Source organism: Narcine bancroftii, chromosome 2, assembly GCF_036971445.1.
Source record: "Narcine bancroftii isolate sNarBan1 chromosome 2, sNarBan1.hap1, whole genome shotgun sequence".
Lineage (NCBI taxonomy): Eukaryota > Metazoa > Chordata > Chondrichthyes > Torpediniformes > Narcinidae > Narcine > Narcine bancroftii.
Genome location: NC_091470.1, coordinates 156,125,938 through 156,153,291, shown reverse-complemented (window position 1 = coordinate 156,153,291; position 27,354 = coordinate 156,125,938). Strand labels below are relative to the sequence as shown.

The 27,354-nt window shown below is 41.9% G+C and overlaps 1 protein-coding gene across 1 annotated transcript in view; it reads left to right on the top strand.

Annotated features, from left to right (window-relative positions):
• acap3a (ArfGAP with coiled-coil, ankyrin repeat and PH domains 3a) overlaps positions 1-27,354 on the top strand; it is a 301,756-nt gene that overhangs the window by 110,204 nt on the left and 164,198 nt on the right. The window contains exon 2 of the mRNA XM_069918754.1: positions 23,350-23,407. Coding sequence (XP_069774855.1) covers positions 23,350-23,407 — 58 coding nt within the window. The remainder of the gene's footprint in view (positions 1-23,349; positions 23,408-27,354) is intronic.

Below are 27,354 nucleotides of genomic sequence, written 5' to 3'. Positions count from 1 at the left end.
GGAAACAGTCTGAGGTTACCAGAAGGAAGAAATTTTGAATATGTGATTACAGACACAATGATAATTTAAAAATTTATAACAAACATGTACATCAAACTGCAAGAAAAGGAGAACGAGGAAACAAACGGTAAACCTAAACAAAAATGGGAACAGATAAAGAATGAAACATGGGAAAAGCTATGCTCCGGAACTATGAGCAATACAATAAACACGAGGTTACGCATGATATAATATAACTGGATACACAAGCTATACATCACACCCCAAAAGTTAAATAAATGGGACCCAACAGTATCAGACAGATGTTTTCGCTGTAAAAAGGAAACGGGAACAACAATACATGCAATTTGAACATGTGAGAAAGTGGAAAAATTTTGGGAAGATCTAAACCAGATATTAAATAAAATCACAAAAAGCAATATACCAAAAAACCCAGAGATCTTCCTCCTAAGTAATATAAGAAATAAAGAATTTGGACTCGATTTGGATGGAGCACAAAAAAGATTTGTTATGATAGCCCTAGATGTAGCAAAAAAATGTATTATGTCAACCTGGAAATTAGAAGACAACTTGAGAATACAACAATGGTACATAGAAATGAAGAAATGTATTCCATTAGAAAAAATAACATATAATTTAAGAAATAACATTACAATATTCGAACAAATATGGGAGCCATATATGAAACACAATAGAGAAATCCTACCGTGGACTTCAACCACCTAAAATGACAGAAGGAGAAGATAATGAAAAGAACTGACTCAGTAAAATTTCTTGTTTATTTTTATTAAGTGACAACATTGTTTAACAGGTTTAATGTATCTTATAGATTGAACTTCAAATAAATGGGAAAGGGGGTGAGGGAGGGAGGGAAGGGAGGGGGGAAAAAAGGGGAGAAAATGACACTATATATTCAAGAGAAAAAATGTCTGTTTGTATCTTGGTCAATATGGTTTATAGTGTGAAAAATAAAAAAAAATTTAAAAAAGCATAAATTCACACTTGGTGCTGTCACTGATGAACGTGGTGAAAGGTGGTATCAGGGCAACTGGAAGTCATTGATGCTGGCCGACTATTGGCAGGTACTGACACTAGAGGCATCAGATGCTGAGTATAATTAAAAGTCAATGGGAAAATATTTTTAGGTCAGTTGATCTAATGCAATATGTCAGCATCATTATGTGATTAAACGTGCAAAATTCAATAAAAGTTAATTTAATATTTCTTCAACTTCCGACGTGAAATCTGAAATTATCTTTCTGTTCATCCTGAAATTGTCCATCATTATCCCCAGTTTTCTTTTCCTAAATCAATGTTTGGAAAAATAATTGTTGTCCAGTGTAATGAGGCACATGTTATCCAACACTTAAATAAACAGTGGAGCCAATAGCTGACCAAAACAGATCAAGAAACAGTGAAGGGAAGTAGATTAGAAGGCACAGGGAATGAAAAACTGGATTAAGAGAGAAAGGATTGGGGGGCGCAAATTATATTCAAAATGTTTGAAACGTCTGACAATCGACAACTTCATGAATAAACGAGTTACATTGACATTGCATTAACAATGCTCACATTGAAGATTGGGTGCTTAGCCCTGGTAAAATGTCACTCCAACTTGCTGAAATTTAAAGCCAGCAAGATCCTCCTGAGACCGCCACTGTTGTCACTTCATCAGATGTCAAGAAACAGCTGCAATTGCCTTGGTAATTTTCTATCAAATGGAACATCATTAACCCATGTACAGAATGTGGCTCAATGCCATTTAAATATATAAAAACACAAAACAATTCCAGATGCGGAAATCTTGAGCAAACTGAGATGTGGGAGGAACTTGGCAGGTCAGACAGCGTCCATAAGTAGAAATAGTCTTTTCTAGTCAGGACCCTTTTGAAAGATGTCAAAGCTTTTTAAAAAATAATTAAATAAGGGATTTATTATATCATGTATGCAGAAGGGGGCAGGGGAATACCTGGGATGCTGGGTTATTGGGCAGAAGATGGGAGAAGTGAGGCAGCCACTGGGAAGGGCCTCTGCATCAACATGTATTGCAACAGGGCAACTGGACATGGGTCTGGAGTTTTCTCCACTCTGGGCACCCTGAGGACAAACATGGGGACTTTCCCAGGAGCTTTTGCACAAGGAAGAAGTTACATCCTTTACCTGAGTTTAGAAGCCTGTACCCAACAATTTGGACTTCCAACTACTAATTGGCTTGAACTCCCAAACGGAGGTTTTGCTTGAGAGTAAATGATTAATATTTTGAAGTCTTAAACTGGAAAGGGCTTCCCCTTTATCTTTTATGCCCGATATTTATTTCAGCATTTGTTATATTGCAAGATAGATGGTGACTAAGCATTGGCTGTCTTACTGAAATTAATCAATGGATTTGTATGGAATTTAAATCCAAAACAAATTTTACTAATATTGAAATGCCTTTAAATTCACTTAAGCTGAGGAGCAAATGATGACAATCATTGTATTTCTTGGCAAATTCACAAAACCTCATGATGAGGCCTGTTGCTGAAGGAGAAAGCTTTTATGGTTCCTCCTGCCTGTTGCCATAGTAACCTTGACAGTGGATCAGTTGCCGTGGCAACACTTGCCTTTGTGATAGTGAAAATTCTGGCAATTGATGAAAGAATATGAATTCATAGGAAATTTGTTACATTAGAAAGGCTTCTGTTCAGCTTGACCGGGGGCAGAAGATTGCAGTGGTCCTGGGTTTGTGAAGTAGTGGATGTGGGGAACATCTATAATTCGAGTGACAACCAAGTCAAATACAACATTTTTTTTAAATTGTAAAATATCATTACAAACAACTCAATGCTGTGGCTCAATGTACCTCAGCATCACTTTAGTTCATCAAATCTGCATGGATTTGAGGAGGCTTCAGTAGCCTTTAGCTGGGATTGTGACATAACAAGGTTGTTGAGAGAGATGGGAATGGAAATGCTTTGTCAGATTGAGAAGCCCTCTGCCTTCTCTCTCTCGGATACTAATGCACGCTCGGTGGGTGAACAGGATTACAAAATGAGTCATCCTGTGTTGCATTGAGACTGCAGTGTTATTTATCAGTTAGGAGCTCTTCAGATTTGTGAGAATAGAGAGTCCTTGAAGAAGGATTCAGGTATGAAACATCAGCAATATATCTTTACCTCCAATTGGTGTTGCAAGACCGGCTGAGCTCCTCCAGCATTACCATGTGTTTTTCTACAAACACAGCATCTGCAGACTTTTGTATTTCATTTAGAGGGTACATAACCCAAATGTGCAAATCCCTCCTGGTATTTTCGTTCATGTGTAAATTGTAAGCTTCTCTGCTCCATCCAAAAGATACTGGGCTTTTATAAATACTTCCTAAGGTAATGTCATTCAGAGATACAGCACGTAATGGCACTCTGGCCTACTGCGTACAATTCCCCTCCCCTGATTCTATCAGTTTCCAATACACGGGGAAATTTGCAATGGCCTGTTAACCTATCACTTCATACAGGCTTGGGATGTTGAAGCTGGCATGGTCACCGGGAGCATGTGCACTCTCCACACAGGCAGCACTGGATGTTAGGATTGAAGCCGGGTTGCTGCGGCTGTGAGCTCCACTGCCTATGGCACAGTTTTGGCCAAACATAAGAGAGAATAAAAGGCAGGAGATGTTATCCTTGTGGAGTTGCTCCTTATGTACCCCATTGGGGGTCACTCAGAGGACACTCCTATTGTTGATCAGGCATTATGGTGAAAACTGGCGTTGCCAATCCTTTTGAAAGATCTGGAAGTCCCCAGCAAGTGATAATTAAATGCATAATGCTGTAATTGCAAAGATTGGGAGAATGTTCATTTTTTTTTGCATTGATTGCTGCTTGTTGAATTGAAAAATGAGAAACTGAAATGTGATAGTTTTTTGTTAAGCAAAGGCATGATGGATTGTAGAACTAGGTAGGATTAAGAAGCAGATCCATCATGATCTTAGTTGTGCTACAATCTAATAATAATTATAATTGATGGTGGAACAGCCTCAATACTGTTCCTATTAAAGATATTAGAGCTAACACTTTTGGTAACTTACTGAATAAATTTAAGGTAGCTGTGACTTCAGGGCACATGGAAGAAAAAAAGAATGATCCTGGCCCATCCTGAGGTACTGTTATGAGCTGTTATCATGTAGGAAATGTGATGGCCCATTGGTTTAAGAATTGGGCCCTGAACCAGCACTGAAACAAATAGTCAGACAGTCCGAGAAGTTACTGCACAATAACAAACATGTTGGAGAAACTCAGCAGGTCACTCGCAATCCATAGGAAGTTGAGGGCAGACAGTGTTTCGGGCCTGGGCCCTACGCCGGGTCCGAAAGTTTTGCCAGCAGCAGGCACCTCGACCGCCTTTTGGGTTGCGCATGAGGATATTGTGGCATTGCCTTGGTGAGAAGCAACGTGTTCACTGCCTCCTCAAAGGAACTTCTGCAATGCCCGCACACACAAGCTGAGCGTTTTCAAGAAGTCCAGATTCTCCGGTGGTGTGGATTTCACACGAGAATTTTCGAGGTCTGGATTTTTGAGTGGTCCGGATTTATAGCATCTGGACTTTTTGACTTTTACTGTTCAAGTTCTTAAAGGGCCCCACATTTCAACATCTGCCATTCTGCAGCTCTCCAATGATCTCCACTCTAGCTCTCTAATAACCCCAACCTCCCCATTCCCCAAATCTCTGACTACCCAACACTTCCACTGCCCTCCAATAACCCGAACCCTTTGTGTTCTCGTATGATCTCCAGCCCCAGTATCTCCAGGCCCCTGCTCATGGTGTTTCCTGATGAAGGACATCTGTTCTCTGTCTCCCTTGCACCTCTTTAACACTTCCGTAAAACTATTGTACTTCTCATCAAAATGTCACACATCCACGTTGTGCAGTAAATCTTCACAATAATCTAGATGATCTTGGTGGATCCTCTCTCCCTGTGGGGACAATATTAGCAATATTTTTAATGATTCAGTCTTTGAGCTTTATGCATTAGACACCACTCCAACTCTGAGTTCCCTTGGGTATAAATGTGTCAGTGTCTAAGTAAACCACTGCCTTTGAGGATCGGTTAATGAAAAGAGTGCCCAGGCATGCAGGATGTGGCAGATGCATTTGAGTGAATAATCTGATTGATTCCAGAAGCCTTCCAAATGGAAGGTAAAGTGCATTCTTTAAAAGCAAGTCAATGAGGGCTCTGGATACTATGCTCTGACTTGGGGAATTAATGGGCACTTATGACCAGAATTATGCCATTCAGCCCATCAAGTCTACTCCCCCATTCAAACCATGGCTAATATATTTTTTCTTTAAACTCCCATTTATTCTCCTGCCCTCTGCCCTTAAATTTTACTAATCAAAAATTATAATTTCCGCTTTAAACATACCCATCCCTTGGCCTTCACAGCCAAATGTGGCAAAGAATTCCACAGATTCACCACCCTCTGGCTGAAGAAACTTCTCCTCATCTCTGTTCGAAAGGGACATCCTCAAAAGCCGAAATTTCAGAGAAGTGTTTCAGATGTGGAATTGAGACAGGAACTTTTCTACATGCCACGTGGTCATGTGTGTAGGTGAGGCCATTTTGGCAAGAAATTGCAAAAATATTAACCAGAATAACAGGAGTGGCCTTCATGGGCGACCTGAAACGATACCTACTAGGTAATTTTATTGAAATAAGCAACAAATTGACCAAATATCAAATCTCATTTATAAAAATAACACTGACGGTAGCGATAAAATGTATCACGATCACTTGGAAGCCCAACTCCCCTCTACTTATAGCACGATGGACCACAGAAATGAACAGCGTATACCTATGGGGGAAAATAAAAATCACATATACCTTAAAGAATAAATAGGACACTTTTGTAAAGGTCTGCAATCACACCTGGACCACAAAGGGGCCCAGATACCCTTTTATGCTCCTTTTTATAACTGTATAAAAGTAACTTTTATATATACAAAAACTTGTTTCCCCAACTGTATTTTATATTATTAAAATATATGTAATCTCTGACGGTGAATAAATCTGTACGTATGGATGGGGGAGGGGGTGGAGGGAGGGACTTTGTTGTGTTTGTGAGAAAAGTTGAATGTATATTTTTGAAAATAAAATATTCAAATAAGTAAAGGGACATCCTTTTACTCTCAACCTGTGCCCTCTGGTCCTAGGCTTAACCACTGGAAACATCTTCTCCATGTCAACACTATCTAATCCTTTAAGTATTAGGTTGTGTTTCATTGGGATCTCTTCTCATCTAAAGGCCAGAGAGAACAGGCCCAGATCCATCCAATCCTGATCATATGATAACCCTCTCATTCCTGAGACCGTTCTCGTAAACCTCCTCTGGACCCACATCCTTCAATTTGGGGCCCAAAACTGCTCACAATAAGCCAAATGTGGCCTGACCAATGCCTTGCAAAGCATCAGAAGGACATCTTTGACTTTATATTCCCGATGCACAATTACGCAAAGACTGAAGTCACTGGACCGAAGGCTTTTATGAGCAAGAGATGGACAGCATTCCTTGTGTTGCTGTCTCTCCCTGACCCAGTGTGGTGCATTGTTGGCCAGAAATCAGACAAACACACTGTACAACAGGCTTTAATCCACAAAGACTTCCACAGAGCCAGGCTGGCTGTGGCTGCAGCAACTCTGAGTGAGGCCTCGGGAGACCAGCCGGCGCAGGCTTATATCCCGGAGGGTGATTGACACCTGACCAGGTGGGGCTTGATCCATTCAGGCCTACTGATTGACAGCAGGCCAGGTGTTGTCCTGTCCCCTTACACTCCTGCAGATACAGAGGTTGCTCCCTGCAGTAGGCCGGTAGTGTACCACCACATCCAGATACAAACTGGGGACAGGATTCTGGCATGACAGCCTTTATGGGGGATAAAAGGAAAGAGAAACATAATTGAATAGGGAAATGGTTGCCAAGGTTTCGGTGTTTGGAGAAGGGCCTCGTCATAAAACAGGGCTGTCAGTTCATCATGGTCCAACTGGCCTTTATGCCCTCTGTAGTCATCCAGATTGCCCACATTAAGACCTATTTAAATATCTACCTAAATATCTCGTGCACAGGATTGGCGTCAGAACGAGTCTAATCAGAGGTGCATTAGGGTAACCATGGTGGGGGCCACAATCTGACTTTCAGCAACTTACTTGTGGGGGGGGGGGGGGGGGGCAGTGCCTACCTGCCATGAACTTCCTCTGTCCACAGCTATCACATTGCATGGAGAGTAGTGACGCTTGTGTTGCGGGGCACAATAGTTCATTTTGGGGATGATGGCCGTGAATGCGCCCCCCCACCCCCGGCACCAGCTATGCTTGTACATTGTACTTGCATCAGATTCCACCACCTCTTCTGTTATCAGATTTCAGATATCAACCACACCCTTTGCAAGAAAGGGATCCAACCGACCCCTCCCCTTTAAACTCCTTCCTCTTATCTTAAACTTATGGCCTCTTGTTTTTGATACTCCCATCATGGGGAAAACAGTTTGACGATCTGCCGTCTCTGTGCCATTTGGTCAGCCAGCCACTTGGCGTGTTGCAGTGTGAACAAGATGTAACATCCATTTGGTTCCAAAGCAGCATCAGGTTAAAGCAGGTGGGCCACACCGATGAAATTTCCTGGTCACTTTTGATGAGATTTAAGAATGCAGCAAAGTGTGAACCAAGGAATTGTGCTTTAGGAGTGAGAGGGAAGTGGAACTTTTGTTGATGTGCAACCGAAAGTAGTCGGTGATGGGTGGAACAAGATGGGGAGGGGGTGATGAGCAGATGGGGAGGAGGGGAGGGGGGGAAGGGAGAGGTGAATAAGAGTTGAGTGAGTTGCCTGGAATTGGAAAGTAGCATTTACTCCATTGGCAGGTAAGCTACTGAAATGGAAGTTGAGATGTTTGCCCTGTGTGTAACAATGGTGTGGTAGAGGGAGGGAGAGTTAAAATGACATTCCACCAGGAACTCGAGATAGCGGCTGCGGACAGGGCCTACAATTCCCAACAGTGTAGCCCAATCAGCACTTGGTCTCATCAATGTGGAGGAGGCCCGCATCCTGAGCAGTGAATGAGGGAGACCAGGTTGGAAAACTTCCAGGTGAACCTCTGCCACAGCTGGAAGGGCAATTCAGCTCTGTGTGCACCTGTATGTGTTGTTAGTATGATAGCTATAAATATAGAGGCTGTGAAATCTGCTCCGGGTGTTAACGTGATCCCCTTCTGAATGACTTTGAAATTCCCACACATTTGTCTCGAGGTGATGGGATGTTGAACGTGGGATTTAATTTGTCAGAAAGTATTAATCAAAACCAAGCCCACCTGCCATTGGAGAGTGTTGATCCGAGCCTACAGCCACAGCGGGATTTGCCTGCCCAAGCAACCTGACAGCACAAATTTTGGGTATTAATAGATAAGAATGTGCAGGCAACTCCAGTGAAATGTTTGGGTTGCTTGCCACAAGATTTTGGAGCTGGATCAAAGGTCAAGTTCAAGTTTATACTCGTTTGACTGTACCACTCACACACCACACAGTGTGAAACATCTGTTCAAAAATACCGAACGCTGGGAGAACTCGGCAGATTGAGTGGAGGTAAATTGTGACTCAACGACCCAGGTGAATGACGGGCTTCAGGACAGAGAGGGAAGAGGAGAGGTGGTCTGTGTGTAGCAGTATGAGGGAAGAATGGAACAGGGTAATGGGTGGAACCAGATGGGGAGGGGATGATGGGCAGATGGTGAAGGCAATAGAAGCAAACAGGAGAAGTGAAGGAGTTCATTGAGACTGTTAAAACCACCACTGTGTTGGGTTTGCATTCCAAGGACAGATTACTCTGTGTAAAGGAGTGTGAGAGTGGAAGAGCTGCTAAAAGTTATTCAGGGAACAGTTGAAGATGTTGACTCTGGAGCAGCAATCTTGTTAGATCTGCCCATGTGAAACGGAGCCAGTTCAACCAGAAATGCTTCAGTTTTAGCCCTTGCACTCACACAGAGGCCTCCTGGGACAGTGAGTGATTGGAAACAACCATCCTGATGCAGGCCATTTCGCAGGACTTGTGCAAAGTCATTCTGTGCCTGCGTGCCGTGACCCTCGCACACGGAGAATGGCTGAACCAGAGGTTCGGGGCTTGTTTCTACATGACTTAGCCCAGGGGCCCTACAGCCTTGCACCACCCCTCCCGGGAGAGGAAGCCATGGACTGTCATCATAGAATTTTTTAACATAGTTGGTAGGGGAGAAGTACAGAAGAAATGACTGCTTCACAAGGGAGGGGGCCCATAAACTTTGAGCTGAGTCCTAAGGGGACTATAGACAAAAAAAAGATTGAGAGAGGCTAATCTAGGGAACCACCAGCTTACAGAAGAAAGGACTTCACGTGATAGGGCTGTCCTGACTCGAGCCTTGTCCATGTGTAGATGTCACCTTAGGCAGCAAGAATGTCCAACGCTTATTCCAATCTTCAGACTTTGCCTTCAGGAGAAGAAATCTGACTGTCCCAACCATCACTATGAATTCTGGACTGATGATCCAGAAGTAAGGGATCATAAACTCTATGACAGCTGAAGCAATTATGTTCATCTAATTAAATAACTAGAGCAATTAAGAACCTCAGGGAGTAATGGTGACCATTGGAGCCACCTCACAGCCAATTATAGCAAATTGGAGGTGGACTTAAATGCTGATCTTCCCAGGCTTGTTCACATCCTGTGAGTGATTCAAAATAGAAGTGTCAGGAATTCCAAACCTCCCAGGAGAAGCAGAGAGATTTAAACTGACATTATATCCTCCACTATAAAATCTACCGGAGGAAGCTTTGTGCAAAGTCATTTTTTAAAAGAGCACTGAATAAATATTTGGTAAAGCAAAAGTGAGGGATGTGGACAAGAGGCAGTGAAATGGGATTGAATAACTTCCTGTGCATTGTGTGAATTCTTTAAAAGCCATTTCCAATCTTTCATCTGACTTGTGAAAATTATGAGAAATTCTTTCAAACCTCAGTAAATAAGCCAACCTAATATTTTCTGTTTGCTTCAATGTTTGCTTGAAAAAAGAACAGCTTCTTAAAGCTATTTAAAGATTTATAAACACCAAATCTTTTCTCTGAACTGCAGTCGAATTTAAATTGAGTACAGTTCATGAACTGACGTATTATGTAGGCTGTTTTATTTTTCCTTTCTGGAAACTGGGGACACTGACATTATACAATAAAATCCTCTGTATCTGGCACCTTACAGGGATTTCGGATGCCAGATATGTGAATTTTCCGGTTGCCTGAGACACACTCTTACAATGCCTAACATTGTACCTGCGTTAAGAATAAACAGTTTAAAAGACAAAACATTGCAAAATGTAATTTGAAAAATAAAAAGTGTTCTAGTCCTTAATTATGTAAAGTTCACTTTAATCAGGTCTTTATTTATTCTTAACTATTTTGTATGTATGTATTTATTTATTTTTTTGCTTAAATTCTGGGTACCAGGAATTTTACTGTATCAGATTCTCTTAAATCACTGATGTCAAGCAGTTGGATCCCAGTCGACCAAATTACGTCAGTCATGTTGCTTGTGCCGTTTGTACTCACTCATCTGAAAAGCCAAGTTCTGTCAGTGTTTGTGATACAGATTCAATCCCACCTTCAGTTTTTTTTAATTTGAGTTTGAGGCAAATGTTCGCTGAGATCCAGCTGCTATTGTATTGATCTGTCATGGCTGATGCTTCTTGGAGTCAAATTGCATTCCAGTTGAGCAGCATTGATTTTGTTTAAAATAGTGACTCTTTCTGGCCACAGAGAGACAATCTTCTGCTTGTTCTAGATTAAATCAATTTGCCCATTCAGAGTTGATGTCCCATAATATATGGGACATCCATGCATTATTCCAATAAACAGGATGCAAAGTGTAAATCTGGTTTATGGTGGATGTAATTTAATAGATTGGTTCATCAGTCACTTCCTGTGTAATATATGGAAAAGCCAAAGTAATTTTTTTTTAAAAAGCTTCTTTTGTTTATTCAAAATGCAACATTAGAAGCCAACTCGCTTTTTAATCTGCTCTCTCAGATACATGTATGTGAGCTCTTTGACAAGCATTACATTAACACTGGGGCTCTGGGCTGCATTCAGTTAAGAGGGTCACGGAACACAACATATTAGTGTTGTTTTTACAGAGTTCTTTCTGATGATTTTGAACTGCTTGCTAAAACACAATTCGACAAATGCCAATATGTCTGGTGAATACTTTCTCCAGTACAATGATAGTGATTTCTGGAATAATCCGTAAATATTAGATCTGAGATCATTATGGTGCCTTGCCCGGTCCCATTGATTGCAGCGACTTGCACTGGACTGCAAATTCCAAGAGGGGACCTTATTGCCCAATGTTCCCTCTAATCTTTAGTAGTCAATGTGTGCAGTAATCTTATGTGGTGCAAATTTTTTTCCTTGACAAAAGTATGTGTGCCCTGAATGCTTGTGCAAATGTAAACTTGAAATTGTTTCAAGATAATTTTGACCCAGCCGATCTCTCATGGCTAATAAAACTGTATTGGCATGTTTTAATACAAGTATGATTAACTACTTGTTTAACCAACTAATTGGTTAACAGAAACAGTTAACCAAGAGATTATTTTCAATAATTATAATGATTAACTACTACATTATTTTAGGTAACTGACCTTTTGTGCGCACATTAATTTCCTTGGCGGGCTGGTTGCAAGATGTGTGTGCATGTGCACCTGTGCACAGCTTAGAGGGAACGGTGTTTATGCCACTGTCAAGGCTGAGATTGCAGATCCTACCTCAACAGGAGCCCCACGTGGAAAGCTGGAACTATGGAGCCATGTCTGTCAATTGAAGAAAAGATCACAAAGTTGACTCCTGGCCGTTATTCCCAGTCCAAGCTTCCTGCGGTACATTCGTACAGAGTCTAAACTAGCCATTCTTGACCTAATTTTGCCTATGGCTCCCTTAGGACTCTGCTCAAAGTTTATGGGCCCCCTTCCCTGTGAAGCAGTCGAGTTCTAGTTTCTTCCATATTTCTCACCTACAAAAAAAAACATTAAAAATATTTATGGTGCATGAGGAGAAAACAAAATAAGGGTTTTACTTAAATGTGCTGTGACCACTGGGAGGCTGTTGGGCCCCTGTCGACAATGGCTGATCAAGGCTGCTCAGTCTTCCAATGCTTCCTTTTACCCAGGGTAAAACATGTCATATTTGAAACCCATTTGATCTCTGGGCAAGATTGACATTCTTTACACATGCAAAGCCACACAAATCATTGCAGATAGCACAATATCAGAGCCACCGCACATTAGCAATTCACAAAGATGTCAAGAAACAGGGCAAATGGAGCCAAGCTGAGCTGTCCCAAGCCTAATCTCTTCAGTGCCAGTCCCCCACTGCCCTCACAAAAATGTGTCTACTTCTTTAATCAGCCATCATAACCCTACGGAGGAAAGAGTTTGGAGATTCAGCACCCTCTGCAAGGGAAAAACTTCCTGTTCGCCTCAATTGTAAATGTCCGCGCCTAATCTTGTGTCCATAATTCCTCATTCAAAGTTCTCTCGCTACTGAAAATATCTTGACCCTGCTGTGAACCCTGGGGATTTTATTTCTTCCAGTAAGATCATTCATCCATGATAAGCCCCAAATAATGTAGATCTAATGACTGTAACTTCACAATGTGGAAGGTATCAAGGTGGGTGTCACCAGTGTGTTTTCCCTGGGATACTTTCTCTGTTCAGTCTTGTTGCAACTTGTCTGACACTTTTAATATGTTTTCACTATCCTTTAGGTTCCAGACCCATTGTCACGGCTTGAGTGAAAAGTTCCCTACTTGCCTTCTATCTCTGTCTTAAATGCCTCCTCCTGCCCACTCGTGCAAGTTCTGTGTGATTTTTTTTAACACACCTCAGTTAGATCTCTCCTTGGATTGGACTGTTTTAAAGAAGGTCATTCCTGCATGGCTGATCTTTGCTTGAAACTCGATGACCCCAGTCCTGCCAAAATCCATTGTCCTCAATAAGTAAAAGTTAGACCGAGAACATCCAATAGGAATTGACAACATGGTTAGCATAGCCGTTAGCGCAACACTGTTACAGCACCAACAATTGGGACCAGCGTTTGAATCCCATGCTGTCTGTAAGGAGTTTGTGCATTCTCCCCGTGTCTGTGTGGGTTTTCCCCGAGGCCTCTGGTTTCCCTCCACCATTCAAAACCGTATCGGGGGGTTGGTTTGCAAGCATGGGCTTGTGGGCCAAAATGGCCTGTTACCATGCTGTACATCTTAAAAAAAAATTCCCTTCACCTAAATAACCAGGTGAGTCAGTGCTCAGGTGTGTGGAAAAGTGCCCACTTTGGTCTCTCTTGCAGTTAAGTTGCATCGTAATTTTTGTTAACCATTTGGATTTCGTGTCCCAGTTTTCCGCGACTACCAACAAGCTTATGTACTTCCCAGACCCGGACCAGAGTATATATAATGAAAAGTTAAAGATGGCCAGAGTCTGAAGGGTTAATTCGACTAAACAAACTCACTGTGAAATTAATTTGGAACTGTGCTGCATTACAGGCAGGCGAGGTGGAAACGTCCCTCCCTCCCCCACATCTTAATGCAGTCAGCCTCACTGTGTCAGTGAACCTTTAGTGTAGGCAATAGCAAAGAATGGACTAGTTGATTTCACCATTGTCTGTTGTACTGCAATTAAATTGCATTTAAAATAAACTGGACAAATAGATTCCCATTCATCTGGAACACTGGTCATTGACACTTCCCTGCAAGGCCATCTGTCCTGCTTCTCAAAGTCAGAACAGGTATTAAAGTCACGTTGGATACGGCTTTAACAATAGATAGAGGTAAGGCTATATCTTTGAAATCATGACTAAAATGGAGATTTGTTTTTCCATTTGCAATGTCTTATTGATGTTAGTTTCAACATAACTCTGGTGATGCAGACTTTTATTGACTCCGAGAACCAGATACTTCATATCTGGAAAGTCAAGAGGTGGGGCAGTTTAAGTGATCATTTCACTTTTCACTGGATAGAAAGATCAAAAATGGTCTGAGCTAAAGCTTGCAGGTACATTTCTTCCAGTCAGCCTTTAAAATGATTTTACAAAAACTTTGGCTACTAGACTATTGGGAATAAATTGTTTCCATTTCAAAAGAAAATAGTGTCTGCAATTCACATCTGACCAAATTATTCCAGAATCCATAAAGAATTCTTTAGCAACCTCCTCCTCATCAAAGTCTGGATCAGTAAGAATGTATGAAGAGAAACATCTCTCTGTAAAAAAGTCAGATTCACCTCTTGTTGGCCGATCCAAACATATTGTGTTGTTGCCATTTCTTGCTGAGCTTTTGATTCTTTGTATTACTTTACCCATAAATAAATTAGTCCAGTGAATTGTATGAACCCTGCGAGTGGCACACCTCATAAACCTGTTGCCTCACTGTCCAAGTGGCCCAGGTTTAATCCTGATATTTCATGTTGACTTTGTGGAACTTCTGCATGTGTCTGTGTGCCCCAGGTGCTCTGGTTTCTCCCACATGCCAAAGATGGGCAGGTTGGAAGGTTAACTGGCCCACTGTAAATCACCTCTCATGTGTATCCGAGTGGGAGAATCTGGGAGGAACTGATGGGACAATGGGAGAAGTTTTTTTTACCAAGTGTAGGATCAGTAATTGGGTGCTTAGTGGTTGGTGCTAGTGGGGCCTATTTCTACACTGTACAACTGGGTCCCACCATCAGAAGTACTGAAGAATATTGTGGGCATGTGAAGTATTGCCAATAGTTTCTTGATGGTTTAACCTGGGCATTGAACCTCAGTTCAAGTATGAGCAAAGTATTCAAATCAAATTTAAACACTGATCAACTGGATCCCTTCCTGAACTATTTCAAGGTCACTAATTTCCACCCTCTTCCTGGCAAAGGTCTGAAAGTGAACCAGGCTGTCCACAACATTGATTCTGTCAAGCATCAGATCATAAAGCCACTAGTTTCCAAACCCATGATGAAGCAATTCCACGCGCCCCCCACCCCGCCCTGTCCTCCTCAGCCCACGTGCTGCTGAAACTCCTCGTCCGTTACCTCCAGACACGACTCCTCCAATACATCAAGGCTCCCCTTGATTTTTCCCCTCTGCCCTAACCCTGTTCACTCATTGCTGTGCCTGTTTGAGCAACTTTTCGATTTTCAGGTTCTCATCATTATTTTTAAAGCCCCTACGTGGTCTTGTCTAACTTTCTCATCCCCTTGCACCCCATCAGTGATCTTCCCTCCTCACTGACTGAATTTCCACTCACCCCTCAATTTAATTGTTCCGTTACTGACGTCCAGATTTCGCTTTCAAACTCTTTCTTCTCCTTCAGGATGGTGCTAAAAACCTACCTCTGTGGTTCCCTGCCCATTATCTCCTCATGTCACTCAGTGACAAGCTATTTATCAACAATGCCCAGGCAAGATTTAAAGGTGCTATGAATTTCACATAATGATTGTGGTTTGGTCCAAATGTTACCACTGTTCTGGAATTACACCAGGACCACAAAAGAAATTAGGAGTGAAATCCACAATCTACAAGTCCATCTGCGCTCAGTGTTTTGTAAATGTTCTGATGTTCTTATCCCCAGTACCTGGGAGATTATCATTCTCAGAACCACGGAGCTAAGATGTGATTTTGTCGCAGTATAGAAGTTAAACAGGCCACTCAATTATACCTATTCCTACTGGATAATAACTACCAACAGCAGGCTCGTCACAAACCAAAGTAAAAAGCTGAACACAGATAGAGTTAAAGCCTAGAATTTCCTTCTTGGACTTGTTCTTCTCCAATTTTATCTCTCATTTAAAATCCTTCATTAAATCCCTCTCATTGATCAGTAGACCTAACTGCTCCGTACCAATTTATTCATGGAAATGTTAGAGTTTTAAAGGAGGTCATTCAACTCACTGCATTTATACTGGGTCTATGTGAGAACTATCCACAGTCTCACACCCAACAAACTCCTCTGCAATTCTTTTCAGATACTTATTCATCCCTTTTATGCTCCCCATTTGTAACTGGTTCTCCCACTCCCACCAGCCGTGTATGCCAGACCCTAACCTCTCGCTGTATTTAAACAATATTTCTTTGCACCACTTTTACTACTTATGCTAATCACGTGCTTCCTCCAGTTCTTGGCCCCTCCATCATGAAAACAGCTCGTCGCCATCCCACTCTGACTGCGCTCTTCTTTTTTTTAAAATTTTTTTTATTTTTCACACCATAAATCACGTTAGCCATGATATACACTTTTTTTTTTTCACACATATACAGTGTCTTTTTCTCCCCCCCCTCCCTCCTCCCAAGCCACCCCCCCACCCCACCTCTCATCCATTTTAGGTATACAATCTAGGTTGCATTAAGCCAGTCAGACAATGTTGTCATTCAACAAAAATACACCAGAAATTCTACTGAGTCCATTCTTTTCTTTTCTTCTCCTTCCATCAACTTAGGTAATGTTTGTTCCCGGTAGGTTTTCGCTATTGTATTTAATGTAAGGCTCCCATACTTGTTCGAATATTTCAATATTATTTCTTAAACTATATGTTATTTTTTCTAATGGAATACATTTATTCATTTCTATATACCATTGTTGTATTTTCAAATTATCTTCCAATTTCCAGGTTGACATAATACATTTTTTTGCTATGGCTAGGGCTATCTTAACAAATCTTTTTTGTGCATCCTCCAAATCAATTCCAAATTCTTTATTTTTTATGTTACTTAGGAGAAAGATCTCTGGATTCTTTGGTATATTGTTTTCTGTTATTTTATTTAATATCTGATTGAGATCATCCCAAAATTTTTCTACTCTCTCACATGTCCAGATTGCATGAATTGTTGTTCCCATTTCTTTTTTACATCGAAAACATCTATCAGATACTGTTGGGTCCCATTTATTTAACTTTTGCAGTGTAATGTATAGTCTGTGTAACCAATTATATTGTATCATACGTAGCCTCGTATTTATTGTATTTCTCATCATTCCAGAACATAATTTCTCCCATGTTTCCTTTTTTATCTTTATATTTAAATCTTGTTCCCATTTTTGTTTAGTTTTACCATTTGTTTCCTCATTCTCCTTTTCTTGCAGTTTAATATACATATTTGTTATAAATCTTTTGATTAACATTGTATCTGTAATCACATATTCAAGGTTACTTCCCTCTGGTAAACTCAAATTGCTTCCTAATTTATCTTTCAAGTAGGATCTCAGTTGGTAATATGCCAGCGCTGTATCTCCAGTTATATTGTACTTATCTCTCATTTGTTCAAAGGATAAGAATCTACTTCCTGAAAAACAATTTTCTATTCTTTTAATCCCTTTTTTTTCCCATTTTCTAAAGGAAAGGTTGTCTATTGTAAAAGGGAGTAGCTTATTTTGCGTCAATATTAGTTTTGGTAATTGATAATTTGTTTTATTTCTTTCTACATGAATCTTCTTCCAAATATTGAGGAGATGATGTAATACTGGAGAAGTTCTATGTTGTACCAATTTTTCGTCCCATTTATATAATATGTGTTCAGGTATATTTTCCCCTATTTTATCTAATTCTAATCTCGTCCAGTCTGGTTTTTCCCTTGTTTGATAAAAATCTGATAGGTATCTTAATTGTGCGGCTCTATAATAATTTTTGAAGTTTGGCAATTGTAAGCCTCCTTGTTTATACCATTCTGTTAATTTATCTAGTGCTATCCTCGGTTTCCCCCCTCTCCATAAAAATTTCCTTATTATTTTCTTTAACTCTTTGAAGAATTTTTCTGCCAGTTGTATTGGCAATGCCTGAAATAAGTATAGTATCCTTGGAAAAATGTTCATTTTAATACAGTTTATCCTTCCTATCAGTGTTAGTGGTAGATCTTTCCAATGCTCTAAATCGTCCTGTAATTTTTTCATTAGTGGATTGTAATTGAGTTTATATAATTGGCCTAGATTTTTGTTTATTTGTACACCTAGGTATCTTATTGCCTGCATTTGCCATCTGAATGGGGATTCCTTCTTAAATTTTGAGAAATCCGCATTATTCATAGGCATTGCTTCACTTTTATTTACGTTTATCTTGTAACCCGACACTTCTCCATATTCCTTCAATTTCTTATATAATTCTTTTATTGATAGTTCTGGTTCTGTTAAGTACACTATCACATCATCCGCAAATAGACTGATTTTATATTCCCTGTCTTTTATTTTTATTCCTTTTATATTATTATCTATTCTTATCAATTCTGCTAGTGGTTCTATAGCTAGCGCAAACAATAACGGTGATAGTGGGCATCCCTGCCACGTTGACCTGCTTAAGTTAAATTGCTTTGATACATGTCCATTTACTGTCACTTTCGCTAACGGTCCCTTATATAATGCTTTAATCCAATTAAGACTGCGCTCTTCTTGATTTCAATCATCTCCAGCAGACTCCTCTCTTCCAAGGTGAGCCCAACCTCTTCAGTCTATCCACGTAAGGGAGGTCCCTCATCCCTGGAATTAGTCTCGTGAATCACTTGTTCCGAAGTCTTTCCTCAAGGGCGGTGCACAACACTGAACAGCACAACTCCAGTTGTAACTGAACCTGTTTTATATAAAGCAGTGGCTTTCAATCTTTTTCTTTCCACTCACATACCATTTTAAGTAATCATACCTAATTGACTCGTTATGTGCACGGTTTCATAACTCCAAAGGAAATGGGCCAATGATAATTTTTCTCAAGCAAAATATTTCAGTAACAATTGGGTCTAGAGCAGTGATTCTCATCCTTCCCACCCACATACCGCCTTAAGCAACCCCTTACTAATAATCATATAACCATTTACAGCACAAAAACCAACCAGTTCAGCCCTACTAATCCGTGCTGAACATCTTCTCCCACCTAATCCCACTGACCCGCATTTGGCCCATAACCCTCCACACCTCTCCTGTCCATATACCTATCCAACTTTTCTTTGAATATTAACATCGATCTCTCTTCTACCACCTCATTTCATACTCCCGCAACCCTCTGCGTGAAGAAATAGCCCCTCATGTTTCCCCTAAACTTTTCCCCTTTTATTCTCATTCCATGCCCTCTTGTTTGAATCTCCCCCACTCTCAATGGAAGAAGCCTATCTACATTGACTCTATCTTTCCCCCTTGTAATTTTGAATCACAAAGCACCAATCGCATCGGGATTACTTAAAGTGGTATGTGAGTAGAAAGAAAAAGGTTGAAAACCACTGGTATAGTGTCATCACAACATGTATACTCTTGCTCTCCCTGCCTCTGTTTATAATGCCTAGGGTCAACATTCGGTGTCATTGCTTGTCAGATTACTTCCCTGTTGGGTCGTATAACTGCATTACAGGTGCTGTTTAGAAGCAGGTCATTGCATGCCTGCGTTTCTACGCAGTCATGGCCAACATTGCTTCCCCCCCACCCAGTACCACGTTTAAACCAGCGACCATTTCAAAATGGCACAAGTTGTAAACACTACAAAGTGGTGAGGAACTCTTTTGGTGAATCTGCTCAGGGAATGTTTGTATTTTAATGTCAGGTCTTTTACAACATTCAAATTTGAAATGCAGCTTGATGGTTTTAAAATGAAAGCCCCCACCAATTACCACTCCCAGCATGAGTCACGGCCCCAGGGAAGGCAGATTGGGAACTGAAGCGAAGCAAGTGATTTCATGAGTGTAACCTTATCCCATGATTCATCTGCTGACTGTAAACTGTGCGCACCTTGCACTTCTGTTTCATGTCACCAGAACCCTTTCATTAGTTGATGGCCTTTCAGTTATTGACAGCTACAGTCATTATTATACATTCAAGGTCTTCAGAGGTTCAATATAACATCAGCTTTGGTCAAACCCCAAGTTGATGTGAGTCTAATGATTTTTTAAAAGTTTTAGTTGGAGTCATTAGACAATCCTTTGCCAACCGAAGAAAGACAGAAAGGTTTTCGGAGCCAGCCTATAATTTGCTCTGTGTAGAATGGACTGCCGAGTAATTGATTCCCAAGGTAGCTCAAGTAACAGCAGGTGGCTGCTTCTAAGTCTATTAAGCAGATCTTGGAAGAAGTACCATCCTGCTTCTTTTTCTGTTAACTTGAATGTCATTTTAAATTGTACTGTGTTTTGAAAAGTGTTTCTTGGTTAAAAGTAATCCTAGGCACTTAATATTGGCAGAGTTAACTCTTCAGTCATGTCATATGGTTTCCAATCTTTCCTCTTTAACCCTCTGGACTCTAGCCACTTTTAACCTTTCATAATATGTACTCCGTACTGGGTCCTTTGGTAAACTACAGTGTGAACACCAATTTGAACCAGCTGGTGGTTGGGTATAAAACTAGTCCTGGAAAATGGGGACACGGAGTGTATGTGCTTGTTGGCCGTCCCTGAAAACCAGGGCACGGAGTTTATGGGCTTTTTTCTGAAAACAGGGACATGGAGTCTAAAGGGTTAAGTCTTTAATTGTGGGTGGGATGGAGATGGTAAAGAATGAGGACCATTCTCTTGTTTCAGGGAGGCCAAGAGACACCAGTGAATCACCCCTCTACTCTTCCATTTGAGAGTCACCTTAAGTTACAGTTTGAGGTCACAGACTTGGTACAGTGAGAAGAGTTTTCTGCAAGCAGTCTAGCAAGTCAACTCTAACATTCATACATAGAGCTGTATAAAATAAGAGGGTGAGAGAATCGTGACAGAATATAGAATGACAATGAAAAAGATCAAGTGGTGCATAGCAAGGGAAGTACAAGTTGGAGGGTTCATTCAGGAGCCTGATGGCTGTGGGACTTTAAGCCTGATGGCGTGCATTTTCACAATCGTGAACTTTCTATCTGATAGGAGAGGGGTGTGTCCATGGTGTGACAGCTCCTTCAGCGTGTCGGCTGCCTTACCAAAGCATTAGAAGGTGAAAGTGAAATCGACGGAGGGCATGATGCTCTGAGCTGCATTCATCACCTCCTGCTGAGTTGTCTCCAACCATGTTGCAATGCATCCAGTTTGGATGCTTTCCAGAGTGCACCTTTAGGACATGGGAGAGCCATGTTGAGCATTCTTAGTCTCAAAGACAAAGGAGTTGGTGTGTTTTATCGTGGTTATCATGGTTTGTTTAGGTCGGGTTATTAGAAACGTCTATTCCCAGAACTTGGAACTGTTATCATTGACGTGGACAGGGGTGTGGGCTCTACCCCCTGTCCTGAAGACTATAATCAACTTCTTTGTCTTATCCATTTTAATTTTCTTTGCTGAGATTGTTCATTGAATTAATTCCATCAATTATCTACACCAACTGAGCAGAGTCTCACAGTTAACCCACTGGCAACTTGCACCCAGGAAACAGCTCACTATAAAATAGCAACAAACAGTGTAGTCATCTTCTGCATGAAAGTGGGAGCTCCTGGTCTAAGTGAGCGGACTTGGAAAATTCCATTTATAAGGAACTAAGGATTAGTCACCATGTTGAAGGTTTCTTCTTCTCTGATCCTTCCCTGGTCAGGATTGATTCAATCATTGAGACATCTCAGATGCTCTGATAACCTCCCCCAATCATCCCCACCCCACTGTCCATCCTGCACCAAGTGAGTGTTCTTGACCCTGACATCAACTAATCAGATGGGAGGTTGAGTGAACTGCTCTGTGTCCTTGGGTACAATTTTGGTCATGTTACTGGAAAATGTGATTGGACGGAAGAGAATTCAGAGATGTTTCAGAACGAGGAGTGGGGAATTGCAGCTATGTGGAGGCTGGGGTGTATTTCTTTGAAACACAGGAGACCTTGGGGAATGAGTTAGATAAGAAGATCTGCAGATGCTGGGGTTGAGTACAATACAGGTAGTCCTCAACTTATGACCTATGCGCCTTTCGTCCACCCGCACCTACGAACAATTTAAAAAAAAATACTGTACGTGTGTTGAGATTCTTCATTAAAGGCTCATTTGTTGAAAATACTTTTTTTAAAATTGCTTTAATACCTCGTTAAGACGTACAAATCCGACCTGTGACCACTCCGAGTCCAGTCTCAATTCCGATCGTATGTTGAGGACGACCTGTATACAAATGAGCTGGAGCAACTCAGCAGGTCACGCAGCATCCATCATAGGAAGTAAAGGGTCATCAATGTTTCGGGCCTGAGCCCTTTGTCAAAGGTATGACTTTGGGGAAAGCTATTTTTACACAGCTCAATAATGACAAAGAAGGAAAGACCACAAAAGGGGGGTGGGGGTGGAAATGGGGCCCATAAATCCAGTAAATGGTGAAAAGAGAATGTTTTCACCCACAGGGTGGGATGGGTCTGTAATTCACTGCCAGAAGGGGAAGTGGCAGAAACTCTCATCATATTTGACAAATAATTGGGAATATATTTGAAGAACCATGAGCTGTTGGGTTACTGGGCGAGTGCTGGAAGGTGGGAATAGGTCAAGAAGTTTCAATTTGACAAACACGATGACCCCAGTGTCCTGTTTTTGTGTCACAAATGACCTATTGTCCCAATCATCCTGGGCGACTCCGCAGGCAGAATGAGTAATGGCGACCCGGTTAGCATAGCGATTAGTGCAGCTCCAGTGACTTGGGTTTGAATCTGTCAGTAAAATCACAAGGCAGAAGAAACTCAGCATGTCAAACAGTGCCCTTTATAGAGCAAAGTTAAAGATACATAACCAACGGTTTGGGCTTGAGCCCTTCATCCACGTGCCTTTGCAAATATACGATTATAAAGTATGCTGTTTGACCTGCTTGGTTTCTCCAGCATTGTCTGTGCTTCAACCATGGTGTCTGCAGACTTTCATGTTTTACTTTCTTTACTGCTGTCTGTAAGGAGTTTGTATGTTCTCTGCATTTCTGCGTGGGTTTCCTCGAAGTGCTCCGGTTTCCAGGGTTGCAGGTTAATTGGGTGGCACGGGCTTGTGGGCGGGAAGGGCCTGTTACTGTGCTGTATGTCTACATTTTTTTATTTAAAAAATTTTAAAAATGCCTCAGAGGCTGTGGGCTGGTAGGCAGACCACCTGTCCTAAAGTGAGCTTTATTGGATGTATAATATTGGGGATGTGGTGACAGAGCAAATGCTGTGCTTTCTCCTGGCTTGCTGAGTTTCCAGCATCACCTGCTTCTGTTCTTCCATGGAGTGTTTGGAAACAATGACTTTTTGCACAAAAACAGGTGCGAACATGTTTTCCTCATTGATCTGATCCTGAAGTCTTAATACCACTTGAAGGTTGTTGCCTTGACTCGCAGATTGTAATCGAAATCCAGCAGTGATGTGACTGGTGCAGAATGGGCAGCATCTGTGACAGTTATTTTGCTAATGTTTCTTTTTCCATTTGCAGGGCGACGATAGAGGAGGTGGAGACAGATGTCGTGGAAATTGAGGCCAAGTTAGACAAGGTGAGCTGCTTGCTTATTATCAGAATTTATTGTCATGAACATGGCACAAAATCTGTTGTTTTGCAGCAGTATTACAGTACAAACGTTGCTTTAAATAAGTAATTCAATTAAAAGAGAAAGTGAGGCAGTGCCTGTGGTTCATGATCCATTCAGGAATCTGATGGCAGCGGGGAAGAAGCTGTCGTTGCGCTGCTGAGTGCTTGTCTTCAGGCCTCCTGTACCTTTTTCCCCAATGGTAGCTGAGTGAAGAGGGCATGGCCTGGGTGGTTGGGGTCCTTGAGGATAGTCCAAGCACCAATACAGCTGGTTTCTTCATCGATAAACATTCGCATTGCTTCTTACATTTTAACCCGGGAATTGAGGTTAAGCTCATTTCCCTTCCTGACATTCTCTTTGCTTTGGGAACAGCCATCTCCTTGCTGAGGTCTACAGTTCTGTTGACGTGACTTTCCAAAGGGGGTCCGTCTTCATGCCCGGCTGGGATAATGAATTCCAATATCTTTCAGAATCAAAATAAATCCAAACAATCTGGAAATACTCAGTGAGCCAGACAGCAGCTGTGGACAGAGAAACAACATTGGAATTTCAGGTCAAGGACCTATCATCAGGGTTGATGAAAGATTATCAAACAGAAACATTAACTCGCCACAGATGTTGTCTGAACAATCAAATATTTGCTCTATTCATTTAATATCAATTTTTGTGGGTACCTTAATTGGACGGAAATTCTCTCCTCAAATTTCTTCCTCAAGAAAATGGGAGAAGAAATAGTTCATTGAACCCTTCAATCCTGCTTTCTCCTTTTGGTCAGTGGTCACACTGATGTTAATTAAATAAAACCATACACAAATCCATTGGGGGAAAATAGATTTTTTTTTAAAGCTTTATAAGCTGCTTGAGTCACAGTCTAATTCTACAATTGAAGTTGTTGAATTGATCGGGTGCAAAATTTGGGCACCCCTGGCCATTATTATTGGCGTTAGAGATGATTTTTTGCTTCCACAATGGTCTCTGAAATGCGCAGTCCTCAGTTTGATGAGCAACGGCAGACCGGGCGTCAGTGAGGCCACAGCTGAAGGATGTAGGTTAACGGGCAGATTCAGATCCCAGTCAGTGTTGTACCTGGTCAGTGCAACCAATCTGCCCCTTCTACATACTCATATTCAATATCGCACACTGTTAGTTGCACCCTGTCTCAATCGCACACTTAGTATCAGGCAATAAATGCTGGGCATCCAAATTTTTCAGTCAATATATTCGACTGATTCATTTTAGATTTTATAATTGGACTGGGACTCAAGCAGCTGATAAAAGATTTTAAATAAAATCTATTTTTCAATTTTGTGACTTAATTTAATATTTCCATATGGCCAAGATGAGAATAATACTAGTGGAATTGAGCTGAGCAACGTGGAAGTGACTCGCAGTTAGTTGAATTAGTTGTCCTCTTGCCTGGCAGTAGATTGAACATCAGATTGGTGGATTCCAGAGGGTTCCTAGGTCGTCCTGTCACTTGGTTCTGATTATACTCTCCTGTGAAATGCTCAATAATGGATCTGTGGACACTCTAGAGCACACATGTCAAACTCTGGCCCGCGGGCCAAATTTGGCCCGCGATATAATTATATTTGGCCCACAAGATCATTTCAAAAATGTATTAGAGGTGGCCCGCCCTGCAGCGAGAGCCGATGCTGTTTTTTGGTAATGTCACCCCCACCATCCTCCCCCTTCATTGCACATCCTTCCCCATTGTAACCCGAGAAATTGTAACACGAGAAGTCTGTCGATGTCATCAGCCGGCAAGCCAGTTGGAAGGCTCCCCGCACAACCAGTCACTTCTCCCACCTGTCAAGCGGTGCGGCGGATGGGCGAGCGCCTGTGATTTCCTGTCGGCGCGACGGGCAAGGCAGGCTGCGCACAGCCCCCGGGCAGTGTGAGCCCCGCGCGACTGGCACCGGACGGCCCTTCCACAGCGCGAGCGCACTTCTCCCAGTTGCCACGGCCTTCAGCGCTTGCACCCGCGCGGACCCCAGGGACGGCCGATTCGGCCCTGCACGTGAAGAGAGAGATGGTGGCTATCCACAAAGGCTGATCGGCAGCCCGCTGGGCCTGAGTAGGTGGGTAAGCAGGGGTGGGCAGAGGGTGTAGGTGAGGAGTAATGGGCAGGGGAAGTTATGGTGGTGCGAGGGGCAGTTAGAGGGAGGGATGAGTAGAAGGAGGGGTGGATAGGGAAGAGGTAAAAGGGGAGGGGCAGGGCGAGTAGGGGAGGGGTGATTAGAGGGTGAGAGACGGGTAGAGGAGGAACAGGTTGAGGGGAGAGGCAGTAGAGGGGCGTGTATAGGATGGGGTGGGTAGAGGCAGAGCAAGTGGAGTGAGGGGTGAGTAGAGGTTGGGTAAAGGACTGGTCAGGTAGGCGGATGGTGGGTCGAGGATGAATAGAGGCCTAGAGCCTGAAGAGTGAGCAGGAAATGCTGAGTCCTGATGCAGGCCAAAATGGACACAGCCTGTGAATGCTGACTACATCTCCACAGGGACCAAATATGTTTCCCTCAGGTCAAGCAAAGGGTGAACTTGAGCTACCTACTCCTGACCTGTAACATTATCCTCCTAAAGTTATATCCTAAAGTTTAACATTACATATGTTGAAAGAAGAAAAAACATGCAGATGTTGTTGAAAATTTTCAATAAATATTTAGTTCGGCCCTCGACTTAGTCCAAGTTTTTAATTTTGGCCCTCCGTGAATTTGAGTTTGACACCCCTGCTCTAGAAAGAGCAGAGACTCGCCAACAGGCTGACCACCTCCAGGGTAGTTGACTTCGTCTCTTTTTAAATTTCTTAAATTTATGGGATGTTGGCAGGTTTAAGAGGCCCAGCATTTATTGCCTGATACTAATTGGTCCTCAAACTAAGGGGTTTGTTCGTCAATTTAGACGGCAGTTAGAAGTTGAGCACTTTGCCCTGGGTCAAGAGACATGTATGAGTAAAATGGAGACAGATTGCAGATTTCCTTCACTAAGCACATGAGGGGTCAAGGTGAGTAGAATAGGGTCACGTAATTGAGTATCTGGTGCATTAAACTGCCTGTCAACTAGAAGTTGTTCCCAGATTGTTATTTTTTTCTGAAAAATTATAATTGTGTAACTTTTCTGATTAATTAATTCTGCTTCTGGATATTCCACACATGTTCCGACGAATTGTTAGCCAGCCTGCTCCAAAGATGTTTCTGCACAGTAGTGAAAAAGCAGAGTCACACAAGAGACTGTAGGTGCTGGAAACTGGAGCAAGATGAGTCTTGACGGACGTTTTCGATGCTATTCTTTAGCTCCCCTCGATGCTGCTCGACCTGCAGATTCTGTTTTTGCAGTCGTAGAAATGCCTTTATCGGCTATTGATTCTATCTCCGAATAGTCCCCTGGTGTATCAACAAGAGGGCAGAACCTGAAGAATGAATGGCAAGTGTGTCCATCATAGTAATTGCCTGAATCACCTTACAAGCCATGGAGTAAAGTCAAAGTTCAGATTTATTGTCAGGCTACATACATGACATCACGTACAACCTTGAGATTCCTTTTCCTGCGGGCGAGGAAGAATTACCACTAATTAGTAGTGTCAAATAAACTGTACTCAATGTTCACGTGTAAACAAACTGTACAATACAGAGGAAAAAAAAAATCAATGAAGTGCAAAAGTCGGAGTCCCCATTTGAGTTTGTGGTCGAGGAGTCTGATGGTGGAGGGGTAGCAGCTGTTCCTGAACCTGGTGGGGTGAGTCGTGTGGCATCTACACCTCTTTCCTGATGTGAGAGCAGTAGCTGCAAGAAATAGAATCTTTGGCCAGTTAATTATTTTCTCCATGAGGAAAGCTACTAATATGATGTCAGAACAAATTAACAATATAAAAACAAGCCCAGGTTCGTCAGGGTGAAGTTAATTAAAGAGAGAACCAC